The following is a 27,858-nucleotide window of genomic DNA, read 5'->3' on the forward strand; positions in this document are numbered from 1 at the left end:
TACAGTATATATTGACAACACAATTTAAGAACTCTCACTTCTTCACATACAATTAAGAATGATAGATTACTAGGTTTAGCCAATAAATATGTTGAAAAATTAAAATTGTGAGGGGAACTTCGGTTGCCACGTAACGAGGATGATTCGCCAGCCGAATTCTGCAGGATCATTTCACACATATTCACGCACTCGCCAAATCTGTTGTTGTTCAAACGCCAACGAAGTGATATTGTTCTTAATTTTTTTCGTATATCACTAACACATTCTTCGTATCATCGTAAACAAACTTTGTTACATCCGCCCATTCGCTGATTCTGCGAAATTCGCTGAGAGCCGGCTAACGGTCTGATATTTGCCACACCATTACATATCTTTTCATCTTGCATATATCAATTTCAAATTCACTTCTTCGACTAATATGGAAAATACAAGCGTCCTTCTTCTCACCACATATCACTCAAACTCTTATTGACTTTGCTAATTACATTGCTTTTAAAACTATGCCCCCTGAAAGGTTGACAATTAACCTCTCTATCAACATCGTTTACATTACACTGCACAATGTAAAAAAATTATAACAAGATTCCGACAATGAATTCTGGTAGTGAGGGTAAATTTAATAGCCTGTAAAATACAAGGTGACAATTATGGTAACTTCCTCGTACATTGTAAACTATTCAAAATCCACAAAAAAATTTTTTTTCATTCGCAAAGAATTTAAAATTAATGAAAAGTAAATGTAATAGCCCGTGAAATACAAATTCAAAAAAGTAATATAACAAATACAAATAAGTTACTATTAATTATGCAAAACCCTAACAAAAAAAAATTTATTTTTTATTTACTATCCCCTAACTTTTGTGAGCAATATTGCCCAAATAATCACACTTATTCCTCTTATAAAAAAAAAATAATTTTTTGTTTTTAATTTTTTTTTTAGGTTGGTGGACACACTCGCCTTTTGTTGCTGAATCAATCCACTGTCATAAAGCCATTGAATTTGCGTGAATTGGACTTTTATCAAAACATTCCGCACGATGTACAGAAGTTTGTGCCCAAATACAAAGGTAAGCAGACGGCCATTTATTAGTTGAATATACAAAAGATGCATATGAAATAAGAAAAATAGAAAAGTAAGAATTTGAAAAATAAAATAGTACTTAAATTTAATTTGGCATACCTAAACATTGCATTCATTTCAATCACTTAATATTCTGCATACAATAAAGCAAAAGCGAAGAAATAACACAAAAAACTAATTTAATAGATTATCTGTTATGTAATGGACTTTGACCAAAATAGCTAAACAACTGATAGTATAGTATTGAAAAAATATTAGTAATACAAGCTATTGTTATGAATGCTATGAATAAAAGTAAAAAACAAAAAAAAATGCAAAATGAAAAAAAAATTAATAATAATAATAATGGCATATTCATTCGTGTATTTTCTATGTGAGATTCCTACAGCGCGATAAGTGAAACTTGCGCAATTTAATCGTATAGAATAACTATCAACCGTGCATATATAGAAAATATCATTATGTAGTAGTTTTGCATATAGCACACGTATATTTGTCTCCTTGCTCGTGTAAACTTCTTTCAGTATCTCACATCAAGTACCAAGTACTGTCCACGGCATCAAGTACAATTCAAAAATTGAAAAAAGAATAATAAATAAATAAATGAAAATCATTAACAAAACTCTTACTCATTCATCTCTTCATCTGTGTGTGTGTTTATTTTTTTCTATTCCTTTTTCGTTTACTTTTAGCATATAAAAGAATTGAAAATTTATTTAAAATTGTATATATATACAAACTTATCTATATTTTTATATTGAATATTTATAAATTAAACTTTATATCAATTTACCTATAATTGAACTTGTAAGCGCTGTGATATCAGTTACTACGAATAATAAAAGTAACACTATTTTTTATGCTGTTAAAAAATTATTTTAATGCAAAAATGTAAACGATTTATTTTTTTTTTCGTATGGAAAAAAATATTTAAATAAAGCAAATTGGAAAAGTGAAAGAAGATGTGCATTCAACATTTTTTTTTTCGAAAAAAATTAAAAAAAAAAATAATGTAACATTTAAGAAATGCAATCTGGTAAAGAATAATGTTTTAAATAAAAATTGTATTGTATTAAAACTGGCTAATATAATACTTGAATATACTGTTACTCTTACGCGTTGTTTTAGAGACATTTTATTTAACATTGAACGAATACACAGAGCTTTTGCTAGTATATGTATATATAGATATATAATTTTTAAAAAAATTTAGTTCCAGTTGAATAAAAATAAATAAATAAAAACTAAATGGTATATATATAATTTTTTTTTTTAACTGGAACTAAAATTTATATATATATATATATATCTATCTACATTATTTGTCTATTTCCATACTCTAGCTGTTTAGTTCACAAGTGACGTACGGCTCCATTTGAAAAAGTATAAAAATAGTATATTAACAAATTAAACTGGAACTAAAATTAAAAAAAAAACTTCAGCCTTCCCACCCAACTACTGTAAAGCAGTGTCTTGCATCGAATATAAATAAAAAAGAAAAAGTAATTGCACAAAGCGGCGCAAAATTATTCACCCCATCAGAAAATTTATACTTTTTGCAAATGGCGTCGTACGTCGATTCGTACATCAAACTTGTGTACTAAACAGCTGAAGTATAGAACACAGAAGCAATGAAGCGCGTAAAAGTCAAAATATCCCATCACTCAAAATCTTTTTTTCTATTTAGTAAAAAAGTTGTGCAAAAACCAAATTGGATTGGTTCATTTGGCGCCACCTTGTATAATTTTATATAACAAATATTTCCCCTGTGAAACTTAAACACCGCTAATATCCTGTGCGATTGTTTATAAAATTTCTTTCCCAAAAATTATGCAATCCTCTGTGTAATCATTCAATATTCTCCAACGTCATTGTCACTCTGTAAATCGTGCAGTTATAATTTTATTTAAACTTTATTGCAATTAGCGATGCATTCGTAAAAATGTCTGTAAAATAACAACTTTTAGTAATAAAGAGCATATGTAGTAACAGAAAAAGTGTTTCAACGGTAAGTGCAAATTTATAAGACAAGAATACAAAGAAAAGTAAAATATTTAATAGCACAAAGTATACATTAGATAAATGTATTAACAAAATTAGTGGCATTCATTTGGGAAATACAATAAAGTTTAGGCAAAGCAGAGCAGTTGCTGTATTACAAAAAAAAAAAACAAATTAGAATAATTACGGCTTGAGAAATAAAATTTATGGAAATAGGTATTAAAATTACATAGCCTACTGCTCTGCTCGCCTTAGCTTTATTTTTTTATTACTTTGAATAAGTTATACTATTCTTCCTACTTTTATCATAGTTTACCATACTTATTTATACCTATCCACACATTACTTTATTTACTATTCACAAGCATCTATCCACTGTATTATATTATAAAATCCTTGTGTGCTTACAACACTCGCCGCCACCCACAAAATAGTGTATATGTGTGTGTGCATTGTGCGAGTACGTCACGGCACACGAGGATGCACCATGATGAATGATTTTTTTGGTCTGCTTTTACTTCCCGTACCTGTGTAGCCTCGTTGCATGGCTCGAAGATACGAAGGCAGCAAGAACAATGAACATTAAACAGTGATTTGTGCAGGCAATGATGTGCGTGCGAGAGAACTACATACGATATAAATGTGATCGAAAACGAGCGCGCGAATACATTTGGGCGCCACTGGAACCGCTCCGCTGGGGGCTCGGGAAACTCGCAGTAGCGTAATATTCTCAAACTTGTTTTCTTTTTTTATCAAAGAGCAAACCAAAGTTGTTGTGTTTTTTTCTTTATTTGTATATTATAATTCAGTGAGAGCAAGTCGTTGGCCGCGTTGCGTTGTTGTGCAAGGCAAACTACAAAAAAATTGAGGATCGATTCCGCTACCCCTACACAAAAAATCGAAACGAAACTGAAACCAACAAAAAAAAAACATAAAAGCGCATCGCTACTTTTATGTATGTGTATATACATATGTATGTAAATCTGCCTAGCAAAACTCAGTCTGACTCTAATCGTTCTGTTGCTTTTGCAATAAATCGACGATGACGACGACGACGACGTCGACGACGGCAACGGGTATCACGATTACATTACGGAAGGGTTTGTATAAAGATTTTATCCCGATCTTTAAATCGTTTATTAATACGTGTATCGATATTAATTACAGTGAAGATAATTAAAGAATATAAACATAAACATATGTATATATTTTTTTTCGTATAGAGAATTTGGTTTAAAATTCATATGACTACATACATAGGTGGTTTTAGGAAGCAATGTGCAAAATCTCTAAAATTACTTACATGCATATATTTTAGTATATCTGTTAATAGTAGAAATCTTCAATACTGACTTTCAATTTAAAGTTTGCTTTACAGTATAAAAAACGTGTGGCCCAACTCACTTTTACCTACCATATTTTTTTTTATTTTTATATTTAATAAATTAAATTTACACATTAAATGAGCTAAACAAATGTCGAGAAAGAGTTACTTCAACGCTGATGTGATTGCAAATTATAATATTAAAAAAAATCAAGAAAATCAGAGAACTTTCCGTCATTTGAAAGTTGACTAATGTCAAAAATACAAGATATATTCTTAAATTTTTTTTTATTACAAAATAAATGTTCCACATTTCAAAACAATATTCCACAAAGTTAGGTTAGGTTAGATTACGGTAGTTGCCGCTCTCCATGAGTGTGCGGTGATACCTGCTTAGGCCTGGAGGCCGATTATGATACCACAATGAACAAATAATTTTGTTTTTTTCTTTTACTCAAATTGATAGCAAAATCTATTAAGACTTTTAGGTCAATGCTAAGGATAATCCCAGAATTATTGTAAGAAAGTTCGCGTTTGTATTTTACAAGAAAAGAGTGCTGTATGTATATGTGCATATGTTTGTACATAAAGGGGATTTCAAAAGACGCGCCTAGATGTTGTTTTGTAATAAAACATGTAAAAATTTGGACCTTTTCATTTTTCACTATGTTTTTTATTCCAAATACGGCTCTCAACAATTATGTATATGTGAAAAATGGCATCATTTAAATGTCCACCATTACCACTTCTACAGACTGTCTTAAGAGAATTAAAATTTTCAAGTACTCGCATTATCGCATTGAGCTCAGCAATATTGATCCGAAAGTTGTGTTTTAGTTCTGGAATCGTTGTTGGCTTATTCACATAGACTTTTATTTTTCAAAAAACCCCAATCTGGTCTACCAGTCCTTTTTCTATCCTCGGCGAAACTAGTTTCTTGAAATTTTTTGACCAACTTTTGAATTGTCGCCCCATCCGAACGATTATTTCCACCAAAAAAATCACGAATTTTGCGTTATGTTGCTCTTTAAAATCAACCATTTTTATAGTGGATTTGAATAATTTTAGCGCGTTGTTCTAACGTCCGAATTTGTGCATATTTTTACTTGATAAATCTCAAGGATGACATAAAAAACAAGTACCGCCTAGGAATTATTCACTACTAACATCTAGGCGTCACCTTTGAAATGCCCTTTACTATGAGATATTTACCTTAAAAAGCAGGAACTACAGGTGTATTGTTTCAATTGTAAATCGCAATTTAAGTGTTAGTCTCAAAACTCTCGATGCTATACCAACTTGAACTTTTAGTAATACATAGTATTACTATTAAAGAGAAATATTTATTGTATTTGATCACATTTGTGGATCACTTTTGGATAATCTCTCAGAAAATCTCTTCAATCGATTTTAGTAGATATCTTTTTAACGTTTGCCAAAATTGGCGACTTGAAAAAGTTCTGGCTGTCGGTATTTTGCCTTTTTTTTTTAATTAGTAACTTTGAAAGCATTGCTCAACGTAATTACGGCTGACTTTCTGACTTCTGGGATGCGCAATTTACGCTTGTCGATATTGATGGGTATCGATAATTTGATGCATGCACTTAGAAACTTCAAACGATTACGCATCATGCACTTGACTCTGGAAGTCAGCCTACGTTATCCCACATTTCTGGTGACATAACAAAATTATCGATTTCATCATTCCAAACTTTTTTTTTTCAATATTTTAACTTTTTGTCATCACTTTTCCGATTGCCCGTTCTTTGCTGAATTTTGTTTAAAAACTTATATTGAAAATATTAAATCGGGTATGAAAACAGCGAGAACTTCTTCAATGTATTTTATTTACGAACTAATTTTGAAGTAATCTTAAGTAGTGCATATTTTCAGCTTTTTTTCTCAATGGTCACACATCGATTGTTTTCAAAAATTATTTCTAGAACTTATTGCTCTTGAGGCACACAGGCACCCAAGTCCAACAGCTGTAAAATATTGATTGTTAGTTATACAGGGCCCGGCACTCGAAGTGTAATCAATTAAAAAGGCCATACATTTAGTTTGGAAAATTACTCTGATTCAATTCAAAGTAAAAAATGTGTGAAAATAATACAAATATGACCACCTTTTGCTTTGTCTATGGCCGTGAGACGGTCCAGAAACGAATCGTAAGCTGTTCGAATGTGACTTGCAGTTATTTTGGCCCACTCGCGGACAATGGCTTTTTTTCAGCGCCTCGACACTGGTTCGGACCTTGCTCTCCAAAATGGCCCAAAGAGATTAATTCATCGGATTCGCGTCTGGTGAATTCGAGAGCCATTGTGTGGACGTTATGAAGTTCGGAACGTTGGTTTTTAGCCATTCTTGGTTCCTTCGAGCTGTGGTGAGGTGGTGCCGAGTCCTGTTGAAACGTCCATGGTCTGCCACAGAAATGTTAGGTTGCCCGCGGCTTCAAAGCAACCTCCAGAGTACTTTCCCGCTAATTTTTCGCATTTATCTCTACGCCAGGTTCGATGGAAACGATTGGAGAGTGCACATCAGCGGTTACAGCGGCCCAAACCATTACCTGTGGCGGAAATTCTCGTACGAATGGTCGGTTAAATAAACCCTATCGTTTTAGGAGTTTACGAATTGCTCAATTCGAATTGAAAATACAATTTTCGAAAATTGAGCGCTTTCGGCCAAGCAAAGCTACTCCTTCGCTCTCTCAAGTGTGACTTGTTGCCGCTTTGGTGTGAGAAAATGCTCCTTTTGCATCTTGTAAGGCTTGACTTTGAGATCATTTTTCAGTATGCGGCGGATGCTACGCTCAGATATTTTCAGTTTTTTCGCCATTTGATTGGCACTTCATCGGGGATTTCGCTCAAGTTGTTTCTTCATTTTTTGAACCATTTCACGTGACGTTGCAGTCTTTTGTTGCCCACCTCCATGACGTTTCGCGATGCTGCCAGTATCATTGTAACGAGTAATGGTGTGATAAACAAAAACTTTATTTACTTTAAGGTGCTCGAGCTCACGAACAATCGCTGGGTGTGATTTTGCAGTCAAATATAGGGGTTTCCAAACAGAGGTGTTATTTTGATATTCAAAGAAAAATGCTATTTTTTAATATAAATGATCGGATGTTTATTTCATTATAAAGAGGAAGGTATGCCGTTAATAGTGGAAAATAACATCAGGCAAATGACCACCACGACCACGCTTACAGGACAATATCCTTTTCATGAAATTTTCCACAACCGAATTGCAAAGTGACTGTCCTATGCCCTCGATAGCCTCACGCATTCCATCTTTGAGGTCTTGAATCGTCCCTGAGCTGTTGGTGTAGACCTTCTTCTTCACGTGGCTCCAAAGAAAAAAGTCACAAGGTGTTAAATCACAAGATCTCGGAGGCCAATTGTGAGCACCTCTTCGAGAGATAACACGCTCTGGAAACTTTTCCCGTAAAAGATCAATGGTTTCGTTGCTTGTGTGGCACGTAGCGCCGTCTTGTTGAAAATATACGTTGTGCAGATCAATACCATCCGGCCATAAAAATAGTTAATCATCTCTCGATAGCGTAATCAAATTCAAAATAACACCTGCTATTAGAAAACCCTGCATTCAGACTATTACGTTTGAAATCCATGACTGATTTGCATTTTTCGTGTTTACTCTGGGCAAAATGCTTCCGCGCGCTTGTAAACAATACTCTGGATTGCCATTCAGCCAACTAATAAACAGCCCATGCCCGTTCAGCTGTGCGAGCGGTCTGAAGTTGGTTACACTTCGAGTGCCGGACCTTGTATTTTATTGCCTTTTTTTTGGCAACTCACTTTTTTCGCGGCTAATAAAATAGAAAGATTTACATTAAAGCACATCAATTGTTTTTACGAAACTCTATATAAAAATCCTTCACCCTACATTTTAAATATTCTTATATTTAAAACATTATTTCTATTAACACAAGCCGTATATTTAGTTTTATTTGTTTAATTTCTTTTGTTTTTTGTTTAGTCCCTCAAAAACCGCGTCTCTTAAGTATTCCAGTATTTGTGTGTGTTAAAAACATAATACTTCAACTCGACTTCATGCCATCACATTTGTGATCTTTGCTACGCAAACACATTTCTGCATTTTTTTCTATTAAGTACTAATAGCAAGCAGCATTAAAATCTTAAACATAATCATTTGTATAAAAAAAACAGATTTGTCCATTTTTTTTTTTTGATAGATTAAGAAAAATAAATAGAGAACTGTTTGGTTTATCATTTAATTAAGCCCAAATTCGAAAATAGCAATATTTCCGCAACTAACCGCCAAATTCTCTGTATGAATGTATTTTGTAGGCGTGATGCAAGCGACCACAATGGGCGGCGCCAAATTGGAAAAACGCTACTCGCCCAGTTTTCGCGAGGAGCCCGTGCGCAAGATGAGCGCCACAAAGCGGAAGCGGGATGATGTGCTAAGGTGGGTACAACAACATTGTGATAAATACAAGACAATAAAAACAGTTTCAACACAAATACTTGGCGTTCGTTTCAATTTGATTCGACTAAAATTACTTGAAGCAATGCAAAGAAGTTGCTCTCTTTAATTACATACATACCATATACATATATATATATATTGATTAATTTATACAAAAAACATACACTTGACGACCCAACAACCAAATGTGGCAATGAATTTTTGCTTTTATTTTAGATCTAAAAAATTGCTTTGAATTAATGTTTGCGTGTGTGCGCTTTGCAAAAGTAGCCACAAAACAAAAAAACAAAACCAAAAGCGATTCGTGTACAAGCGTGATACAAACAAGCTCCCCACAAAAAACGTTTACTTGCGGGTATGAAAAGTATTTAAAAATATTATTTATGTAAATAAATACATACATATTTTTTAAGCTACCAAAATTAAAGTTTAACTCATTGTTCTGATAAATTCATAACGAATAATGAATTAATGAATGAAATTCGTATGAACGTATCCAAAGCACAAACATTTTTCCATGCCCCCCTGTATTTCTTTTAGGCCGCCATTAACGACGACCACCATCACCAGTATAGGTACATACACATGTAACTCCCACCCGCCCGAGTGTATGTTCTGGTAGCCGCCCGTGTTGGCACTCAAGAACACGGCCCTAACAAGAAAACAACCAAGCAAGAAAAAAGCAAACAAGCACACAAGTAAACCAAGTGGTGGTGAGCTGCCAGTGAGCGTGCGAGCGAACGATCGTGCGCCACCTTAGACGCTGCGTCACAACTCGCCGCCCCTGCCGCAACACACTGGAGCCGCGCTGCACTCCTGCACTCGACTCCTCGCCAGCCAGTAGCGAAACGCCGACCGAATAGCCGATAAAGCATGGCCGAGCGCTGCTGTCGCCGATGAGCTGGGAGCCAAGCGCAACCAAAACCATACCAAAAGTAGCCTGAGGCGAACTGTAACACGTCCATTATCGACTCAAAAACTCGATGCCGTTGCTAAATTGAATAAATATATGTTATGTGTATTATGATTTCCTATTTTTACAATACTTATGATCCTAATACAAATATCATAGAGTTGTAATCGTTGCTAATATAGATAAAAGCTAAAAAGCCAAAAAACTAAAAACCAAAACTCGTAAAGCTGTCGTATTTTGTAGTACTAAATAAAATATTTAGGTACATAAGTAAAAACTATACTAAATATATTTAGATATATACATATATGCGAATTGATAATAAGCATTGTGCATTTAAAAATAAACTACTTTGAAACAAAAGCAACGTATTTGTTTATGAAATCTTTTAATGCCTACAAGGTTCCTTTTTCTTCTTCTTCTCTCTTACAGGATGAAAGTTCATAAGAATGGAAATGCTGCCGATGTTATAAAAAGTATTTCGCAATTAGACAACACAAATAAGCAATGTTAGTATCCATAGAAGAAGTTGTTGTGGTGTGTGCCACAACCAACCAACCAACCAATCAATCGAATCAATCAATCAATCAGTCAGCCAGTCAAATAATCAACTAAACTTGTTGCCAAATGACAACTGTCATATTCACATAAATTTTAAAATGCCTTCAAAAACCAAAAATCCCTTCACGTGCAAAATGAAAAAATTCAAGCGCCAGTTAGTCTAGACCTTATTTTTGTAACATATTTTTTTATTTTTGCGTCAATCTGTTATATGGAAAGCTGTGTAGGCGATTAGCCAAAACATAACTTAGCGTAACGCACTTAATAACCTGGCTTATTTTAGATGCCTCAGTTGCAGTTTCACGTCAATTTAGCGCAGTGATTGAAACCAAATTTGCAAGCCATTGGTTTTATAATTCTCAAAAAATAAGTGCCCCGGGACTTATTGACACGTTTCGACAATTCTTTTGTTTTCATTTAATTTTGCATGAACATCAAATACGAGTAATAGAAACAGTTTTTTCTAATAGCGGTCGCAGCTCGGCAGACAATGGCAATCCTCTGAGTGTATTTCTGCCATGAAAAAGCTCCTCATAAAAAATCATTTGCCGTTCGGAGTCCGCTGAAAACTGTTTTTTTTTTGTTTTTTTTTTTGTGTTGAGGTGGCAAAGCATTGAAAAGTGTGGGACTTGCCTCCCACACGTGACTTCGCGGGAGGGGGAGCGGCCTATTGCGAGTTCTTGAAAATTTGCGCTCTGTTATTCAGCGGCGTCGACCGTCAAGTATCACTTCACGGAAAGGGGAGCGGCCTATTGCGTCTTCATGAAGATCTGCGCTGTTGTCCAGCGGCTGAAAACTGTAGGTCCCGCTTTTTGTGGGGAAATATAAAGACGCACATCACCTATAGGAGGAGGAGCTCGGCCAAACCCCTAAAAGAAATGTGCAAGCGCCAATCATTATTTTTTTTTTTTTTAATTACAATTTTTTTTTTTATCAAAATTTCATATTGCTTTTATCAGTGTTTAGAATCGCGTTGAGTTTTAAATTTTTTTTTTTTGCTGAGATTCTTAAGCATTTTCTCCATAATAAGAACACCTAAACTTTTGTTTTTTATATGGAAGAAAAGAGCCGACAAAACACAATTTATTAAAAAATCAACGCAATTCGCGGGCTGCTTGAAACTCGCATTTTGTGATACCAAAAAAATTTTTTTTTTATTTCTACAAAATTTCACATTTTGTAATCAGAGTATTTAGAATCGCGTTGAGTAGGTAAATTTTGTTTTTTGTTTTTGTTTTTTTGCTGGAATTCTTAAGCATTTTCTCCATAATAAGAACACCTAAACTATTATTTTGTATATAGAAGAAACGACCCAACAAAAAACAATAATAAAAAAATTAGCGAAATTTTTGGGCTGCTTGAAACTCGCATTTTGTGATACCAAAAAAACTTTTTTTTATTTTCATCAAAATTACACATTTTTTAATTTAAGTGTTTAGAATCGCGTTGAGTTTTAAAAATTTTCAAACAAAGTTTAAAACCATATAAATACGGTTTTTGTCACAGGATGAACTATATTTTTATAAAAACATTGATTAGAATTAAATAAGAAACAAGTAATTTGTCAAATAAATTGACTTGTCCATTAGTCCTAGTGATATAATTATTTAAAGCAGTGTATGCCAGATAAAAAAAATATTTGAGAAATACTGATATTTTAAATTTCACAAACGAATTCATGCAAACAACCAACTGCCTGTCAACGAGTTGGAAAAAAGTTATAAAATAAAAAACGCTTAATGCCAACTAATTAAGTAGTTGTTGTGAATATTTTTACGGCAAAAGATTACGTTAAGTCTTGGACTAACTGGGCCTTCAGTGAGTCAGTCAGCATTGCTTGTTTTACGAATACTCATCAAAACTGTGTTGTACAAATAGTCAAGTTCTCATAAATCAGCAAAAATGATCGTTGCATACCCCAGCGTTCTATGGATCGACCATTCTATGTATTGCCGTTCTCCGTATAAGCCGTTTCAGTGGTGTGATTTCAAAACCCAGTGGTGTGAAACAAAAGACCTAAAAGACCTCTCTTTATTTGGTCGCCAGCGTTTGCCTATCCTCCGTTTGCGCTGCCATTATTAGGTCTGTGAATGTCTGTGCGTGCACCCATTTTGGCTAATTCGAACTTATTTTTCATTATGCAAGTCTCGCTAAAATCTTTTTCAAAAGCGCGCTTAAACTAAGACAGACCTGCCTTCGAAGTGTGGACTTTGTGGAAATTTATCGGATTTTTTCAAATGAAGTTAACCTAGTAAAAGGTTGTGATTATTATTTTCTGAATTTGCTCGAATGCTTAATTTAACTAGAGATTGGCGTCTTCTATTAAACATATTTTGCAAATGCTGTATAAGTGACTAAGAAAATTATTTTTTCTAAGAGTAAAAGCGCCCCCTTATAAATGGGAAATAAGTGTAAATACGAGTATAGCAAATGTGTGTTTTCCTATTGGTATATAACATATCTTTTAAGTCCTTTTCAAATCAGATGACGTAAATGATCAGATTAATCGTAACTGGAACTCAGTATATTAGAAAATGAGTGCAACGACTGTAATGATGACCCGACCTGAGTAGAGAATCATATCAAATTTCTTTCTGTTGATACAAGGAAATTTAGAGAATTTGTACATATCCGTGTGCTCTCAACTAGTTAAGCCGGCAATATTTTTATCAGTTCGGTTATCTTTCTTTCATTTATTTATTGCTCATAATTTTTTTTTAAGTCTCGCTCATTACATAAGAAATGCAGTATAAATCCAAGTTTAAAAATTTGCAAAATTTTTAAATATTTTTTTCATCTAATTTTCCGAACATTTTTAGGTATGCAGTTTTAGAGTGTATTCAATTCTAGTATAATAAAGTACACGTTTGAAGTGCTCCAAAATTCTCGTTGATTTTTGATAATTTTTTTTCTGGACGGTGTTGCACATTTTCTTCATATAATATAACGAATACTCGAAATTTTTTTGTGGAGAAAAAATGTATAAAAAATCAACGCGAATTTGGGTCACTTTAAAATTGCATTCTATTCTATTAAAATTTAATGGTCTTTAAAACTGCGTACTCAAATGGTTGTTTTTTATTTTGTATAAAAAGGTTGAAGTTTTGCTTAACTTTTTTTGAGCTTTTATAATTTTCGTACAAAGACTGAAAAATGTGGATTTATATGGCATTTCTTATATACTTAATGGCTGAATTTTTATTAAAAAAATTAGTCAACAATAAATAAGCAAAAGAAAAATAGCCAAAAACTGGTCAAATCCTCACTCGCTCAGTTAGTTGAGTGGAACACAACTGTAATTTATATATACTTCCTAAATTATCGTATTTTGGTGAAAAACAAAATTCGGCAACTTAAACTCGTACAATTTCACACATAAGCAAGTGCCCGGAAAAAATATCACGGGTGAATATGACACAACCTGACCGGCGCCGGGAGAAAACATTTCAGTTTTTTAATACAACTTTTCGTGTGATATGATGAGCGTCGTTTGAAAAATCGGTGCAAAGTTAGAGAGATGGCACAACTGGCGCCTATCGAGGTTATCTTGATTTGCAGCAGTTCTTGGAAGCGCACACACCAAGTTTCAGCCAGATCGGTCTATTTCTTTGTGTTTGGCATTCGTTTGTGAATCACGCCTCAGCAGCAGTTAAGATCGCAAAATTAATGGAAATAGGGTATCAAATTGTTTCGCATTTTCCCTATTACCCAGACTTGGTTCACTCGGATCCCTCAGGCTACTGTTTGTTCCTCAATTTGAAGAAATGGCGGGCGGGAAAAAGATTTTATTCAAGCGGGCAGGTGATTGCAGAAACGAATGGCTATTTTTCAGACTTGCACAAATCCCATTATTAGGAAGGGATCAACAAACTTAAACAGCGTTGGACGAAGAGTATAAGAGTATGTCGAAAAATAAAAGAGGCTTACCCCAAACAATTAAGCCGGTTTTATTTTTGCACGGCCTTCTCAAACCACCATCGTATATGTGTACAAGATGATGTCCAAAATAAACAACACTGAGCTAAAATAGAAACGACAGGAGCTTTGTTCTGAACGCAAACAGTTTTCCTTTCATGGCCAAATGCAATTTTCCAAATAGGTAGAAGTCACAGGGAGCCATATCAGGCGAATACGGTGATTCATGGTTAAAATGCGATTTCTAGTCAAAAAATCAGTCACAAGAGTGGATCGATGAGTGCCAGCTTCCCCCTTCGCGGTATTCAGGGCGAATTCGACGAATGCGATGCAACAAACGCTTCAAAACGCAAACAGTTTGGCCCATTGGCACAAACTCCTTGTGGACAATTCCCTTGGAATCGGAAAACCAAATGAGCAGCGGCTTGATTTTTGACTGCTCCAAACGTGATTTTTTGGTTGTTGGCTCCTCTGGGGCCTTCCATTTGGCACTTTGACGCTTAGTGTCAGATTGATGTTGGTAACATCACGTTTCATCACCAGTTGCAATATTGTACAGGAAGTCCTCGTCTTTTCTCGCCTCTTTAATGAGGTCTTTCGAATGTGGAATTCTGAGTAACTTTTGGTCCTCGGTTAACGTGTGCGGATTGAAACGTGCACAGACCTTTCGTAAGCCCTTCGGTGGAGTTTTCGGTCATTACTGATTTTGGGCGGCCCGTATGTTCATTGCCATTTATGTCCTCACAACCATCTCTGAAACATATAAACCACTCATGAACTCTGGCACGAGATAGACACTCATCGCCATACACTTTTTTCATCAACTCAAATGTTTCGGTAAACATTTTACCGATTTTAAAACAAAATTTGATTGTAGTTCTTTGTACAAAACTCATTTTTGTAGCGATGAAACAAACATAGTGACACTTTAGACGCAATAACTTCGCTCCCACTGAACCGAATGTCACCAAGCTTTAACTGGAGGTCAGCTAGGAATGTAACTTCCAAAGCACTTACTCATTAAAAAGATTTCGCCATCAAAAACATTTTTAAGAAGCCAGTCTTGTTTATTTTGGACTTCACCTTGTAGACATATCCGAATTTCTATTGCCGATCCATTTCTCGTAATGACATCGAGCTGAGCACCCAGATGAAAAAAGAAGCATTCTGATTCAACTGCTTTCGATATGGGACGCACGTACTTATCTTGGATTTACATAAAATGAGGAATATTTATTTAAACATTTATTTATTTAAAGTCAATATATATTAATTATGCCTAATTATATTGCAAAATGAATGCAACTAGCAGCAGAAGCTATCGGCCTTGTATTTAAAGAGAGATTTTTTATTTAACCCTTAGCCACCTAACGTGTATTCCAGTAACACATCCACCTAACGTCGGTCATGGTGACCGCTTGGGTTTAAGTACTATTAACAAGGTTAAAAAGTCATAAATTGGCAAAAAATTAAACCACATTAAGTTCTTTAGTTGTTTTTATTTCAAATTGTTTTAATAAATTCTTAAAATTAACATTTTTTTCTTTTAATTAATTTTTCTTTAAATTAATCAAAGTTCACTTACAAATATTTCAACAAATTATAGGTTCTTTATTAAACTGAGAGCTAAGCAATAACAATCAATGAGATCAATATTTTTTTAATTATTTTAGTAACTTAAGTATATAACCTCTTATATAAAACTATCATTGGCACAATCAAATCACAATCATTACAAAATTACAGCCCCCTAACATTTACAATTTGTCGCGGCAGCTTATACACATTTTTTGAGAACATTCAACGCAAATTGGATTTTTGCACTGAAAACACAAATGGAATGTTTTACGTTTTTTTTTGGGTCACACGTTGAGCAAGTTTTGCGTGTTTCTAATTTATCAGAGCTGCCTGCCGAAAATGATCTTGGTTCTTCATCTATTTTGAGAACCCGGCGAATAGCATTCTGAAGTTCCCTCTGCAATCCAAACTGGTTCACTCGACGTCTCAAATGAGGTTCGATAAGTTCTTTAGCCAGTTGTTTCATGAAATTCAGTCTGGGCACCTTTCTCTGAGCTTGGTTCAGTTGCTGATGATGTATGAATTTGCCGCAGATACATCCAGCATTCTGTAGAACACTGCCATTGGCCAGCGCTGTGTGCGTCGAGAAGTTGAATAAATGGCGCATTTCTGATCTAATGTATCGACGCCTCCTTTGGTGCTATTATAGAAAGTGATCATTTCTGGCTTTTGTTTTTGTGGATCAATGGTTGGCATGTGCTGCATGCTGGAGAGAACAAGCACGGATTTGTTTTGCTTTGGTACATAAGACACCAATGTTGCATCTGACGTAAATCCAAAAATCGAAGAGCCAACGTCTCGGTGACGGCTAGGTAGAAATTGGGGAGGTACTTCCCTTTTATTTTTTTTAAGGGTCCCTACAAGTGTCAGCTGTTTTTGCTTCAGGATTTTCATTAGCTCTACTGAAGTAAACCAGTTATCAGTCGTAACATTTCTGTGGGTTCCTTCAATCGATGCAATCAGTCGCAAAACTGATTGCGTGGGTTTGTTCAGTCGTTGGTATTCATCGGGCAAGCCTTGGCTATCTGAGTCTTTTCCCAAGTATATGTAGTCATCAACAAGATATCCATTTCTGGCGTCAGTCATGCACATAATTTTTAATCCATATTTGTTGGGTTTTTTCGGCATGTACATTTTGAAGCCGCATCTCCCACGGAAAGCCACCAACATCTCGTCAATACAAGCGTAACTGCCAATTGAACAAACTTCTTTGCAGTTTTGTATCAGCTTACCAAACAGCTGAGATATAGGTGCAGCTTTGTCAGTGCTACGGCGTTCATCTCTGGTGCTCGCATCATCAAATCGAAGGCAATTCAGCAGTATTTCAAACCTGTTCTTGCTCATTATACAACGATAAATCTCTCTTCCTGTGCCATCTGTGCTGTACCAACATGTGTAATGTGTGTGGTTTTCTTTGAAAATTGCGGTATAGTACAACATACCGATCAAAGCTTTTAGCTCCATTACGTCGAGGTCATGAACACATGTCTGATTTTGATAATATAGTTTGGTCTTATCTTGATAATTTTTTCGTTTGTGTACTTAACAATTTCTTCTAACATATCATCAATGAAAAATAACTGCCAAATATCGGATGGTTTTGTATTTCTGTTCAAAACATCTCTGAAGTTCCTTTTCAATCCTGGAGGTTGATGAATGATGTTGTGTTGCAAAGTCCTCGATCGCGAAACTGGAGGTTGACTCGACCAACGGAACTGATTTTTTCCGAAATAGTTCCGGTATCTTGCCAATGGAACATCGTCATCTGAAGATTGATCATCAACTGGCACATCACCATCATCATTATTTTCACATAACTCGTCAACATCAATTTCAGAGTCTGATTGACACTCACTTTCAATCACGTGGTCTAAAGGTACATCTTCTACGTCACTGCAGTCTTCATTTGGCAATTCCGGCTCGTCCCTTTGATCCTCAGCATCTGAGTCACTCTCTTCTAACCATCTACAGATATTTCGATCACGTTGAGACATGCTGAACCTAAAAAACGATAAGAAAATGTTAACACTAAAAGAAACGTAACAACCTAACGTCGGTCACCAGGACCGCATACGATATATATTTACCTGATTCTTTTCACTGCGCGCACGTTTTGCTTGGCCGAGCGCAGAGCGCAAACTGAAGAGGGAGGAGAAAAGGTACACAGAGTCACAGGCGTGGGGCCCGCGTAGTAACGGAAATATTTGAAAAAATAGATCGCTCAGAGTCACCGTGACCGACGCTAGGTGGTTAAGGGTTAAAGTAATTTCCTCTCAAACTTCGCTTTTTCGTCGATATTCGGTTCTTTAACAATAGTTGTAATAACTAAATTGAGAAAAAAAAAAACAATTTGAAAATTGGAAGAATTTGAAAATTGAAGAGTGAAATTTTTTCCATTTTTATTTATTTTATGGTTTCAAATTTCCCAACTTTCCGAGCTACAATCATCACACGATAATACATTTAATCTTGCTGTTATACTTTTTTGTTTTTGTTTTTGGGTTTTTTCAGTTTTTTTTTTTTTAATTTTTATTTTAATTTTTATTTTATTTTTGTTGTAATTATTATTTAATTTTTTTTTAATTGTTAATTTTTTTACTTTTATTTTTTTTTTTAATGTTTATTAAATTTACCTACCCTGAATTCTCATATTCTTGCATATGACCAGTGATACTTGCAACTAACAACCTCAATGCGGCAATCCTCATACATATTCGTAGTTGCTGCGTGAATGTGAACTAAATTGCACTGCGGCGGGCATGTGATTTTTAAAAGTAATCGATTGATGACGGGTGAGCGGTTACACGTGAAAATGCTAAAAAAAGCACATATATTGAAAAAAATATATGTACACACGCAAAGTTCAGCGTAATTTTACGTCACGCCATTCATTTGCTGTGCAAATTCTACATATCAGGTTTTTTTTTAATTTAGCTTCTTCGTTGCATAAAGGGGCATCGGAAAGAAATAATGAAAACTGTTAATATTCGGCTCTAGCGACATGCATACGTAAATTTCATTAGTATTGGAATAAACTGTTCTGCTTTGCAGTAAACTACATTTGTACATACATATGTCTGTATGTATATGGCCTATTCAGTAATCCATTCGTAGGCGTTCGCGAATCACAGCTGTATTTCAGCTAAATAATCGTCGGGCAATATTCATTTTCTGAACGTTTTCTGTTTCTAACGATAATATTGTGTAACATTTGCACCCATTAAACATTAAAAACAAATTCTAAAATCTCAATTCCTAATTCATTTCTCACTTGTTTGTTTTTTGTTTTTTTTTTGCATTTCTCTTTCTTTAGATTTCCTCATGCTAGAGAACATCACATCGCAATTCCGTAATCCATGCATACTGGATTTGAAAATGGGCACACGGCAGCATGGTGATGATGCTTCGGCAGAGAAACGCTCCAAGCAGATGGCCAAGTGTGCGGCGAGCACATCGGCATCGCTGGGTGTACGCCTTTGCGGCATGCAAAACTATCAGGCCCATATCGATCAATATGCCAAGCGCGACAAGTACTGGGGACGCGAATTGGACGAGACTGGCTTCAAGCAGGCTTTGCATGACTTTTTCTACAATGGCTATCGCTTGCGCACGCGCGTTATCAAGAAGATTGTCCAGAGGTTGCTGCAGTTGCGGCGCGTTATCGAAAAGCAGTCCAGCTATCGGTTCTACTCGTGGTAAGTGTGAAAAGCAATGCTTTAATTATTTAATTTTATTACACTTGATTTTTTTTTTAATTTGCAAAATTTGCATTTTCTTAATTGAATTCTTCTCCCCTATTTGCAGTTCATTACTTATCGTCTACGAGGGTTATGAGGAGAATCCGTCGACCCATCCCATGGATATCGAGGAGTGGCTTACACCCACCACCCCCAAGTCGGCCACGAAATCCGCTACTTTCGACTACCATCCCGATAACAGCATCGACGATGATGACATCGACGACGACGACGATGTAGTGGATGCAGATGATGATACTGCTGGTCATGATGGCGGTGATGAGCTGGAACTGCATGAAACCGATGATGATCTGCACATGGTGGCGGCCGATAGCGGCAATGCTTCCGCTACCAACAGCAGCACTGGCGGTGATCCCTGTTGTTACGATGCCGATGCCTCAAACGACTCCACAAATATGTCGGGCCTGAATCGCCCCACGTTGCGTCGAAAGCGCGGCTTAACGGAAACATCTCTGGAAAGATCGTGTGGTTTCGCAGAAGCGGTCACACCTGTGCGTGGCTTCCATGAAGACTCGGCGGCAGCAGTAGTTGTGGCACACACGGAAATCGATGCTATATCCATGCCGCCACCATCCTCTGCGCTGAGTGCATATAGCAGTAATGTGTCTGCCGTCAGTAGCAGCAACACCAATCCGCCATTCATTCCAATTTCCGAAGAGACAATATTCCTCGATCCCGAGCCGCCACTGCCAAGCGTCTCGACATCATCGCCGCACTCCGGCGACTCCTGGATGAATTATAGTAGCAACAGCAGCGACGATTTCTCCGGTTTGTCCGAGCAAATCAAAGCGGTCACAAGTGGACGGCAGACGGGCGATAATAGCTCAGATGAAGCCAGTTCCGACTATGACAGCAGCATAATTGGTCAAACGGAAGTCATGCTGAAGCGTTACAAATCGCAGCAAGACTCCTTCGATATATCGCCATTGGCGCAAGCGACCGAGACGCCGCTATTAGCATCAGCACCACGGCTACCGCAAACACTCGCAACATCTGCCTGTTCAACACCACCGTTGCCACCGAGCAGTGTCGGCAAGCTGCCCACCTCCGTTGCCAACTCTTCGCCCACCTCGTCCACAGCGTCATCGCTGAAGTCAGTGCGTGGTGCAGTTAAGCGTCTGCGTTGTAAAGATGCCGACGATGAGGATGAGATCGATGTCAGTGACAATAAAAAGGACGCGATTTCGACCTTTTCGCAAGCAAAAAAATCAACAACTGCACTAAGCTTAAGCAGTGTGGTGACCAGTGCGGGCGGCAGCAGCAGTGCAGTTCCGGTGTCCTCAACACCGACCTCAGTTAACACGTCGCCAGTGAAGACACCGCTCATGACACCCACCTCAACAACATGCGGCACTGAGAGTACAGCGGATAAGATCAAGAATACGCTGCTCGCGGGCATGCAAGACATACACAACACGTACAACAATAATAATGGCAATAAGAATAATCACTGCAATAGCATCAGCAAAAAGAAAGCTAACGCGGCGCGCTTGACACTGCAACATGCCTCAAAATCCTTAGATATAGTCGGCTGTCAAGCGGCCGCCACAAGCGAAGATGCGCGCTGTCTAGTAGACGTGCGTCTAATTGACTTTGCACACACGGCATTTGTGCCGCGCAATGGCAGCGGGCTGCTGCAACAGGCGGCGTCCAGCACCCCAGTGCACCACGGCCCAGATGGCGGCTTTCTAACAGGACTGGATAGCCTCAACCGCTTACTCAATGACATTCTAACCGAAGAGGTCAGCGTTTAAGCGTGCATTTGCAGAAGAACTGCGTTGTGCGTGCAAAGGAGCGCCCAAAAAGGGCACGCTCAATGAGCTCAAAGTGCAAGGAAAGCGCTGGAAGCTTAAATGCATTGCGCTCACGAAGACCTTGAGCGGACTGGGAGATGTCGAAAATCAAAACTACCACCAACAACTACAAATATGTGCATACGGATGTAAGTTAATGAGCGCCGCCACCAGTCTAGATTACAACTACAACTACCCCCAAACCCAATGCAAATGACTGAGTATGCGGAGTGAATGAGAAATGTGGGAAAACTTTGAAGCGAATGTGACTGCCTGAACGTTTAAGCAACTAAATTTAAGTCTAAAATAAAAATTAGTAATTGCAATTAATTTAAAAAATGAGAAAAGTGGCACCGTGCAACCGAGAGAGAGAGAGAGTAAGAGAGAAGGGGAGAGAAAACTAAAGCTAAACTAACGATACGCATAGCGTTTGGAGCAAACTAGTAAGCAAAAAAGCAGTGTGTCTTTCCTATTATGAATTTTAAGCTAAAATATATTTTAAAATACAAATGACGCAGGGGTAGAAGTGTGAAGACGAAAATTGTGCATAAGCAGAAAATTGAAGAAAGCTAAGGATGAATGAAAAAATACAATCGAGCAGAATCTGGCTATATTAGCTGCTTTCGGACAGCGCGTAAAAATTTTACGAAATTATAAATTAAAAAAAAAATCGTTAACTTGAAAAATTCTAAATGCATAATTTGGAACTGTTTTAAGCAAATATTAAAGAGAACTACATATGTTACAAAAATAAAAGAGAAACTTTAACAGCAAAATGTTTACCATATGCACAAAACGGCATCCAAATTAAAAATATTATAACACAACTCATAAAAAAATATAAATATTTATAATGGATGACCGAAAAATCTTATTTATGAATCAATGACTATAACAGCAAAATCCATTTTTTGTTTTTTAATTAACATCCATTCATAATAACATAATGCAGCGCAGCGCGCCTGTTAATAAACATTACGAGCGCGAAACGCGAGTAAATGTTAAAAGCAAAAATGCTTCTTGTGTTTGGTGCTAAATTGCAGGAGCTGATGCAAAACGAACTGGGTTTGTCGCATGCAAATACGATTGACAAAAACAAAGATCGAACTTTTAGTTACAAAAACAAAGCATACAAGTTAAGTAACTTTTAATTACGAAAACAAAGCATAAAAATTAAGTAATTTTTAGTTACAAAAACAAGGCATAAAAAGTTCATTGAAAATAATTTTTACTTAGCGATTATTTCGCTAAACGAAACTTGCAGTTAACTGTTAAATGTACTATCTTTCATAAGGAAACTATGCTTTGACCATGTAAAAACAACAACAATTGCTAAGCTTAGTTTAAAGCCAAGCAAACATATTCGTTATGTACATTGCAATACTGCTCAAATGTCTTCCTCATGCAAACGGAAAATGACGTTAAACAGTGGCGAAAAGAAAAGAGTGTCAACTATTTTCGTTTTTTTTCGCTTTAACAGATTTCGCCAAATTCTTTTTCGAAAGATTGCGCTAAATCAGAAGTTAAGTAGCATAACAAAATTAAAAACAAACATTTTAAAAACAAAAACAAAGAAAGAGGTTCAGCTAAAAGATTGTGGGCTTGTTCGAGATGCAATCACAGCCGCTGTGTTGAAGTATCACGTTCGAAAGAATTTCACTTGCAACTTTGGGTAAAGTAGAGCGTTCAAACTAAATAAAAAAAAAATGTTTCACTATTGCGCGGAAAGTGTTTCAAATCAGCATCATAAAAAATATCTTTGCACAATTGCTTTATTCTCTTTTTGTCCTTTTCAATAGTAAATTACCGTCAGTATCGGAATTACCAAGGAAAATATTTATACAAAGCTCCATTATTCTTGTTTATTTATCCACTTTCGCGCATCTATGCAAAACATGTGCCGAGCATCAGAAAAGTATCAGCTTAGCATTTGCAACAAGGCTGCAAACGCTTATAAGTACTGCAATACTGCCGCTTTTATTACGTGCCTCGAACACGCCCAGTAGCAGGCAATTGCGTTGATATTTAAAGCATGTTGGGAAGCAAGTGTAAAAGAGAGAGTACTAAAAACAATCGGTTTTTACTATTATACTATGCGACGCCCAGCAGCTCTGACAGCTGCGAATATTTATGTTAGCTTCAGCAAAGAAACTCTCATTTCAAAAAGTTCAATTTATCATCAAACAACAATGCAACGCATATGTTGTGCAAAAACAATTGGGTAAGCTTTTAATAACAACAGTAACAAGTTGTAAGAGCGTAAAATACTACTAGAGCTGGCCATAAAAAAGCACCGTTTTTTCAGATGAGCATGCAGAGAGCATTGCCTGAAGACCGTAAATTTCATTCGCTGAGAATAAAAACAAAATAAATGCAATGATTGGGGAAGCCTCAAAATATTACATAGCGGTGTACTGTGAAGTAGCGAAGTTGTAAACTATTATTTTAAATTACTATTAATTTAGCTGTGCGTTTTATTCTTTTTTACGATTTAAAATCCCCAGAAGCAACTTCTATAAATTCATTCAAAACTTATTTTTAATTAACGACATCTTTTAACTGATCTACGTTGCAAAACAAAAACATAAAACTATAATATTAAAATAAATATATTGTATAAATGCAAAAATAAAAAATAACGTGAAATAAATAAACAATTTAAAATAAATCTAAATTAAATTAAACATGATGTGTAATAAATACTGCAATATAATAATAAAACTAAGTAAAATATTGTAAAACAAAAAAAAGAAAGTCATGTAATAAATATTAAATAAAACAAACACAAAGTAGTGAAATAAAGTAAAATGTAAAATAAATTAAAGAAAAATTTAATTAAACTAAACTAAAAAAAAATGAATATGGAAACTAAGTAAAACTAATGTATTAAATAACATAAAAAGCAAGCGCCTGACTGTTATATAGTTGGACGAAAATATATTTGAAAATAAGGAATAAAAATGTAATAATATATAATGAATATAAATTTAAGACATATTAATTACGTAAAATATAATAAATTATAATAATAAAATAAAAGATAATAATAAAATAGAAAATAATTATAAAATAAAAAATAATAAAAATATAAAAACAAAAAATAATAATAAATATAAAAATATAAAAATAAAAATTAAAAATTAAAAATATTAATAAAAATAAAAACAAAGAATAAAAAACCAAAAATAAAAAAAAATTGAAAACAATAATAAATATTTAATAATAAAAATTAAATAAAAAAAATAAACGAAACGAACTAAAATGAAAAAGTTACATTTATATCGGCATATCAAACAGGTAGCAGCCAAGGCGAAAAGGGTTACTGCATTTTTCGTGATTTTGACAAGGCACCATAATATACAAAACATACAAACAAGAGGAAGGGCAATATTTAAATTTAACAAACTAGTGAAAACGAAGTGCCGTGTGCCCCTTCTTTTGTTCGTATGCATGACGCCCCTAGCCGAATAGGCTACCAGACTACCATTTGGAGGACGTAGGTTCGAATCTCGGTGAAACACCAAAATGAAGAAAACGTTTTTTTCTAATTGCGGTCGCCCCTAGGCAGGCAATGGCAAACCTCCGAGTGTATATCTGCCATGAAAATGCTCACATAAAAAATATCTGCCGTTCGGAGTGGGCTTAAAATTGTAGGCTCCTACATCAAGGCGCACGCCACGAATAAGGGTGCAAGCGGCTTAAAAAATTTGGTGAATGGCTTGGTAATATTGTAATTTGTGACATTTAAATTAAACAAACAAATGAAAACGAATTGCCGCGTACCCCTTCTTTTTTTTCGAATATTCTCGGGCATGACTTCACAGCGAATTCGGAAGGCGCAATCTTGTATTCTATGATTCTTGGCTAGCAGCAGTAGAGCAAAAACAACAAAAGTAATGTATTTTGTTTTTGCTTTCTATGAACTAAGATTGATAGTTCAGAGTTACTTACATAAGACTGGAGGATTTAGTGACCAAATAAATAGAAGAAATCAAAAATGCAACCCTACTGCTGCTTGCTATCTGTTTATGTGCCTTGCTTTATATGCATTTTGATTCCTCTTGTTGATATCATTAAGAAGACTTTGCGTGTGTTTGAGCTGGGCAATAATTACCGCAATACTGCAATCTCGTGTATTCTTTGATACTCTGTTGCTGAGGCCCACCTGATAATCTGCTGTAACATGGCAGTAATTATTTTGCATAGAAGGTGATATTTGTAAAAGTTGGAAAAGTAATGGAAATTTTGATCTATTCACTTTTTTTAATTTTTCTTTTTTTATTTTAAGTTTACATTGCGATTAATATTATTAACTAACGCACTTTCTGATGAGTTTGCAACCATAGTGGCATAACAATGGACCCTCTGGCCTCTTGCTATACACTTGTGGGTAATTGCAATCACCTCAACCTAACCTATTTAAATGAAAATAAGAAGATACATTTTAATTTAATTTCTCTTTTATTTTAATTTTCTAGTTCTAATTTTCTTTAGAATTGTAGGCCTAAGATAGGGAACTTCAATTTTCATTTTTTCAGTACTTTGCCCAAAAACAAAATCGATTTCTTATTCATACGAAACTAATTTAAAATCCAATCCAATCCAGCTTAGTTTTTTGCTGTATTCAACTGTAAACTACAATAGTATTTATTACAAACTTTACTTACTTTTCATGCTCCATCTCAAATGTGCAGTGAAATTTTTTGTGTTGCGTCTGTTGTGCTAGTCTCATCACTAGATCAGATCAGAATCAACAGATTTTTAATATGTAAGCAATTTATATATGTATTTGATGGCCGATGTGTGATTCACAACTTAGTGCGGTTCTCTGTTAAGAAACCTAGCATGATGGATTACTCAGTTTTTTCGTAAAAAAAAACCAGCTTGCGTCAGCCAATCAGCTGATCATTTGAAATTCGCTGAAAGCCGATTAACTGCCAAATTCAAACACACTTTGTTAAATATTTTTTTAATATTTCTCGTGGTCACAGTAGCCGAATACGTTTATACGTGATTACCGTTCGGTAGGACCCGTAATCGAAAAGGCCCTGTGGCCATGAAACACCAAAATGATAGAAAAGGGTTTCTCTAAAAGCGCTCGCCCCTCGATAGACAATAACAAACCTTCTGCCATCAAAAAGCTGCTCTTGGACAACCATAGTATGTCATTCGAAGGCAGCATAAAACTGTAGGTCGTCGGACAAATCTGCACACCACAATTTAGAGGAAGAGCTCGGCCAAACACCCAACAAAGGATGTACGCACCAATTATACACATATGAATATATATTTTTTTTTATAGAGGGTCTGACGTTGGTGGAATGCTGTCGGAGTTTTCGCTCAGAGCGTGATGCTCTCTACGATAAAAAATAACACTGCCGCAATTATTGCAGCTCAAACACACCTCTTTCGTATCAAAATTGCTAAACTGTAAAATTAAATAAACAACAAAAACAACCTAAAACATCAAACTTATAATCAAAAGCGACTGCAGCTCTCAGTACATTTCAGAGAGAAATGAGGAGAGAAACGAGAAAATAACTTACGCTTATAAAACAACAAAAGCAAATAGGCTTATAAAAAAAAACAACACAATGCCGAATTGTACAACATTGCTAAAACAGGGTCTTGTTAGTAAAGAAAATAATGTAAATTTAAAAAAAAGTTAAATGTTTTGGCAGATTGCTTACTTTATGGCGGAAATCCACAAAAAAAATATTTGAAATACACTACATTTCTTTTTATCATGATTCGTATCAGCGAAATACTTGCTTTAAAATTGATTACAATATTTTGTAAATTATTATTCTAATTTTTTTTTGGGAAATTTTTTTTTATGCATCGCTTTGGAGCTCTTTTATTTTTATCAATTTCGCTGTTATCTTTGGATGAATATTGTTGCATTGCGTTGACCTTCCAACACAGTATTTTTGCTTAGAAGCACGAAAACAAATTAAAATCATTTTTAATATAAAACTACTTTTAGAGTTGACATAGCAACTTAATGGTGATTAATAATTTTGAAAAATAAGTATGAGCAACATATATATATACATATGTACATACATATGTATAATATATATAAAATATAATATAATTAGTTAATCCTGTTGCACTTACAATTTTTTGTTGTAAACTGAATATTTTAGAATATAAAAATTTAAGTAACATTAAATAAGGAAAAGTGTAATAAAACAAATTCAGATAAACAGTTAATACAATTAAATTAAATAAGAAAAAAATCAAAATTTAATCTGGCATTGCATCACAAGATCTGCAATTCTTAACAGAAGTTTGTTAGTGCAACAGCATTGACTCACCAAAAACAAAAGCCAAGAAGAAATATTAATAAATAAAAAAATTTTAATAAATAAAAAAATATTAAGAAATAAAAAAAAACAAATAAATAGATATAAAAAAATTACATTACGAAACAAGTAATAAGTTGAGAGTTTCCTTATAAA

The 27,858-nt window shown here is 35.1% G+C and overlaps 1 protein-coding gene across 11 annotated transcripts in view; it reads left to right on the forward strand.

The window, feature by feature from the left end:
* LOC128868881 (dentin sialophosphoprotein) overlaps positions 1-27,793 on the forward strand; it is a 143,762-nt gene extending 115,969 nt beyond the window's left edge. For 8 of the 11 annotated variants that reach the window (XM_054111445.1, XM_054111446.1, XM_054111444.1 and 5 more), the window contains 5 exons: positions 941-1,067; positions 8,735-8,855; positions 10,222-10,298; positions 19,157-19,538; positions 19,648-27,793. In XM_054111445.1, coding sequence (XP_053967420.1) covers positions 941-1,067; positions 8,735-8,855; positions 10,222-10,298; positions 19,157-19,538; positions 19,648-21,355 — 2,415 coding nt within the window. In that variant the 3' untranslated portion in view covers positions 21,356-27,793. Of the gene's footprint in view, positions 1-940; positions 1,068-3,671; positions 4,183-8,734; positions 8,856-10,221; positions 10,299-19,156; positions 19,539-19,647 lie in introns of those variants that run through there. The other 3 variants (XR_008455171.1, XM_054111452.1, XM_054111451.1) reach the window with 3 other exon arrangements.
* Positions 27,794-27,858: the final 65 nt, after the last annotated feature.

Source organism: Anastrepha ludens, chromosome 6 (assembly GCF_028408465.1).
Source record: "Anastrepha ludens isolate Willacy chromosome 6, idAnaLude1.1, whole genome shotgun sequence".
NCBI lineage: Eukaryota > Metazoa > Arthropoda > Insecta > Diptera > Tephritidae > Anastrepha > Anastrepha ludens.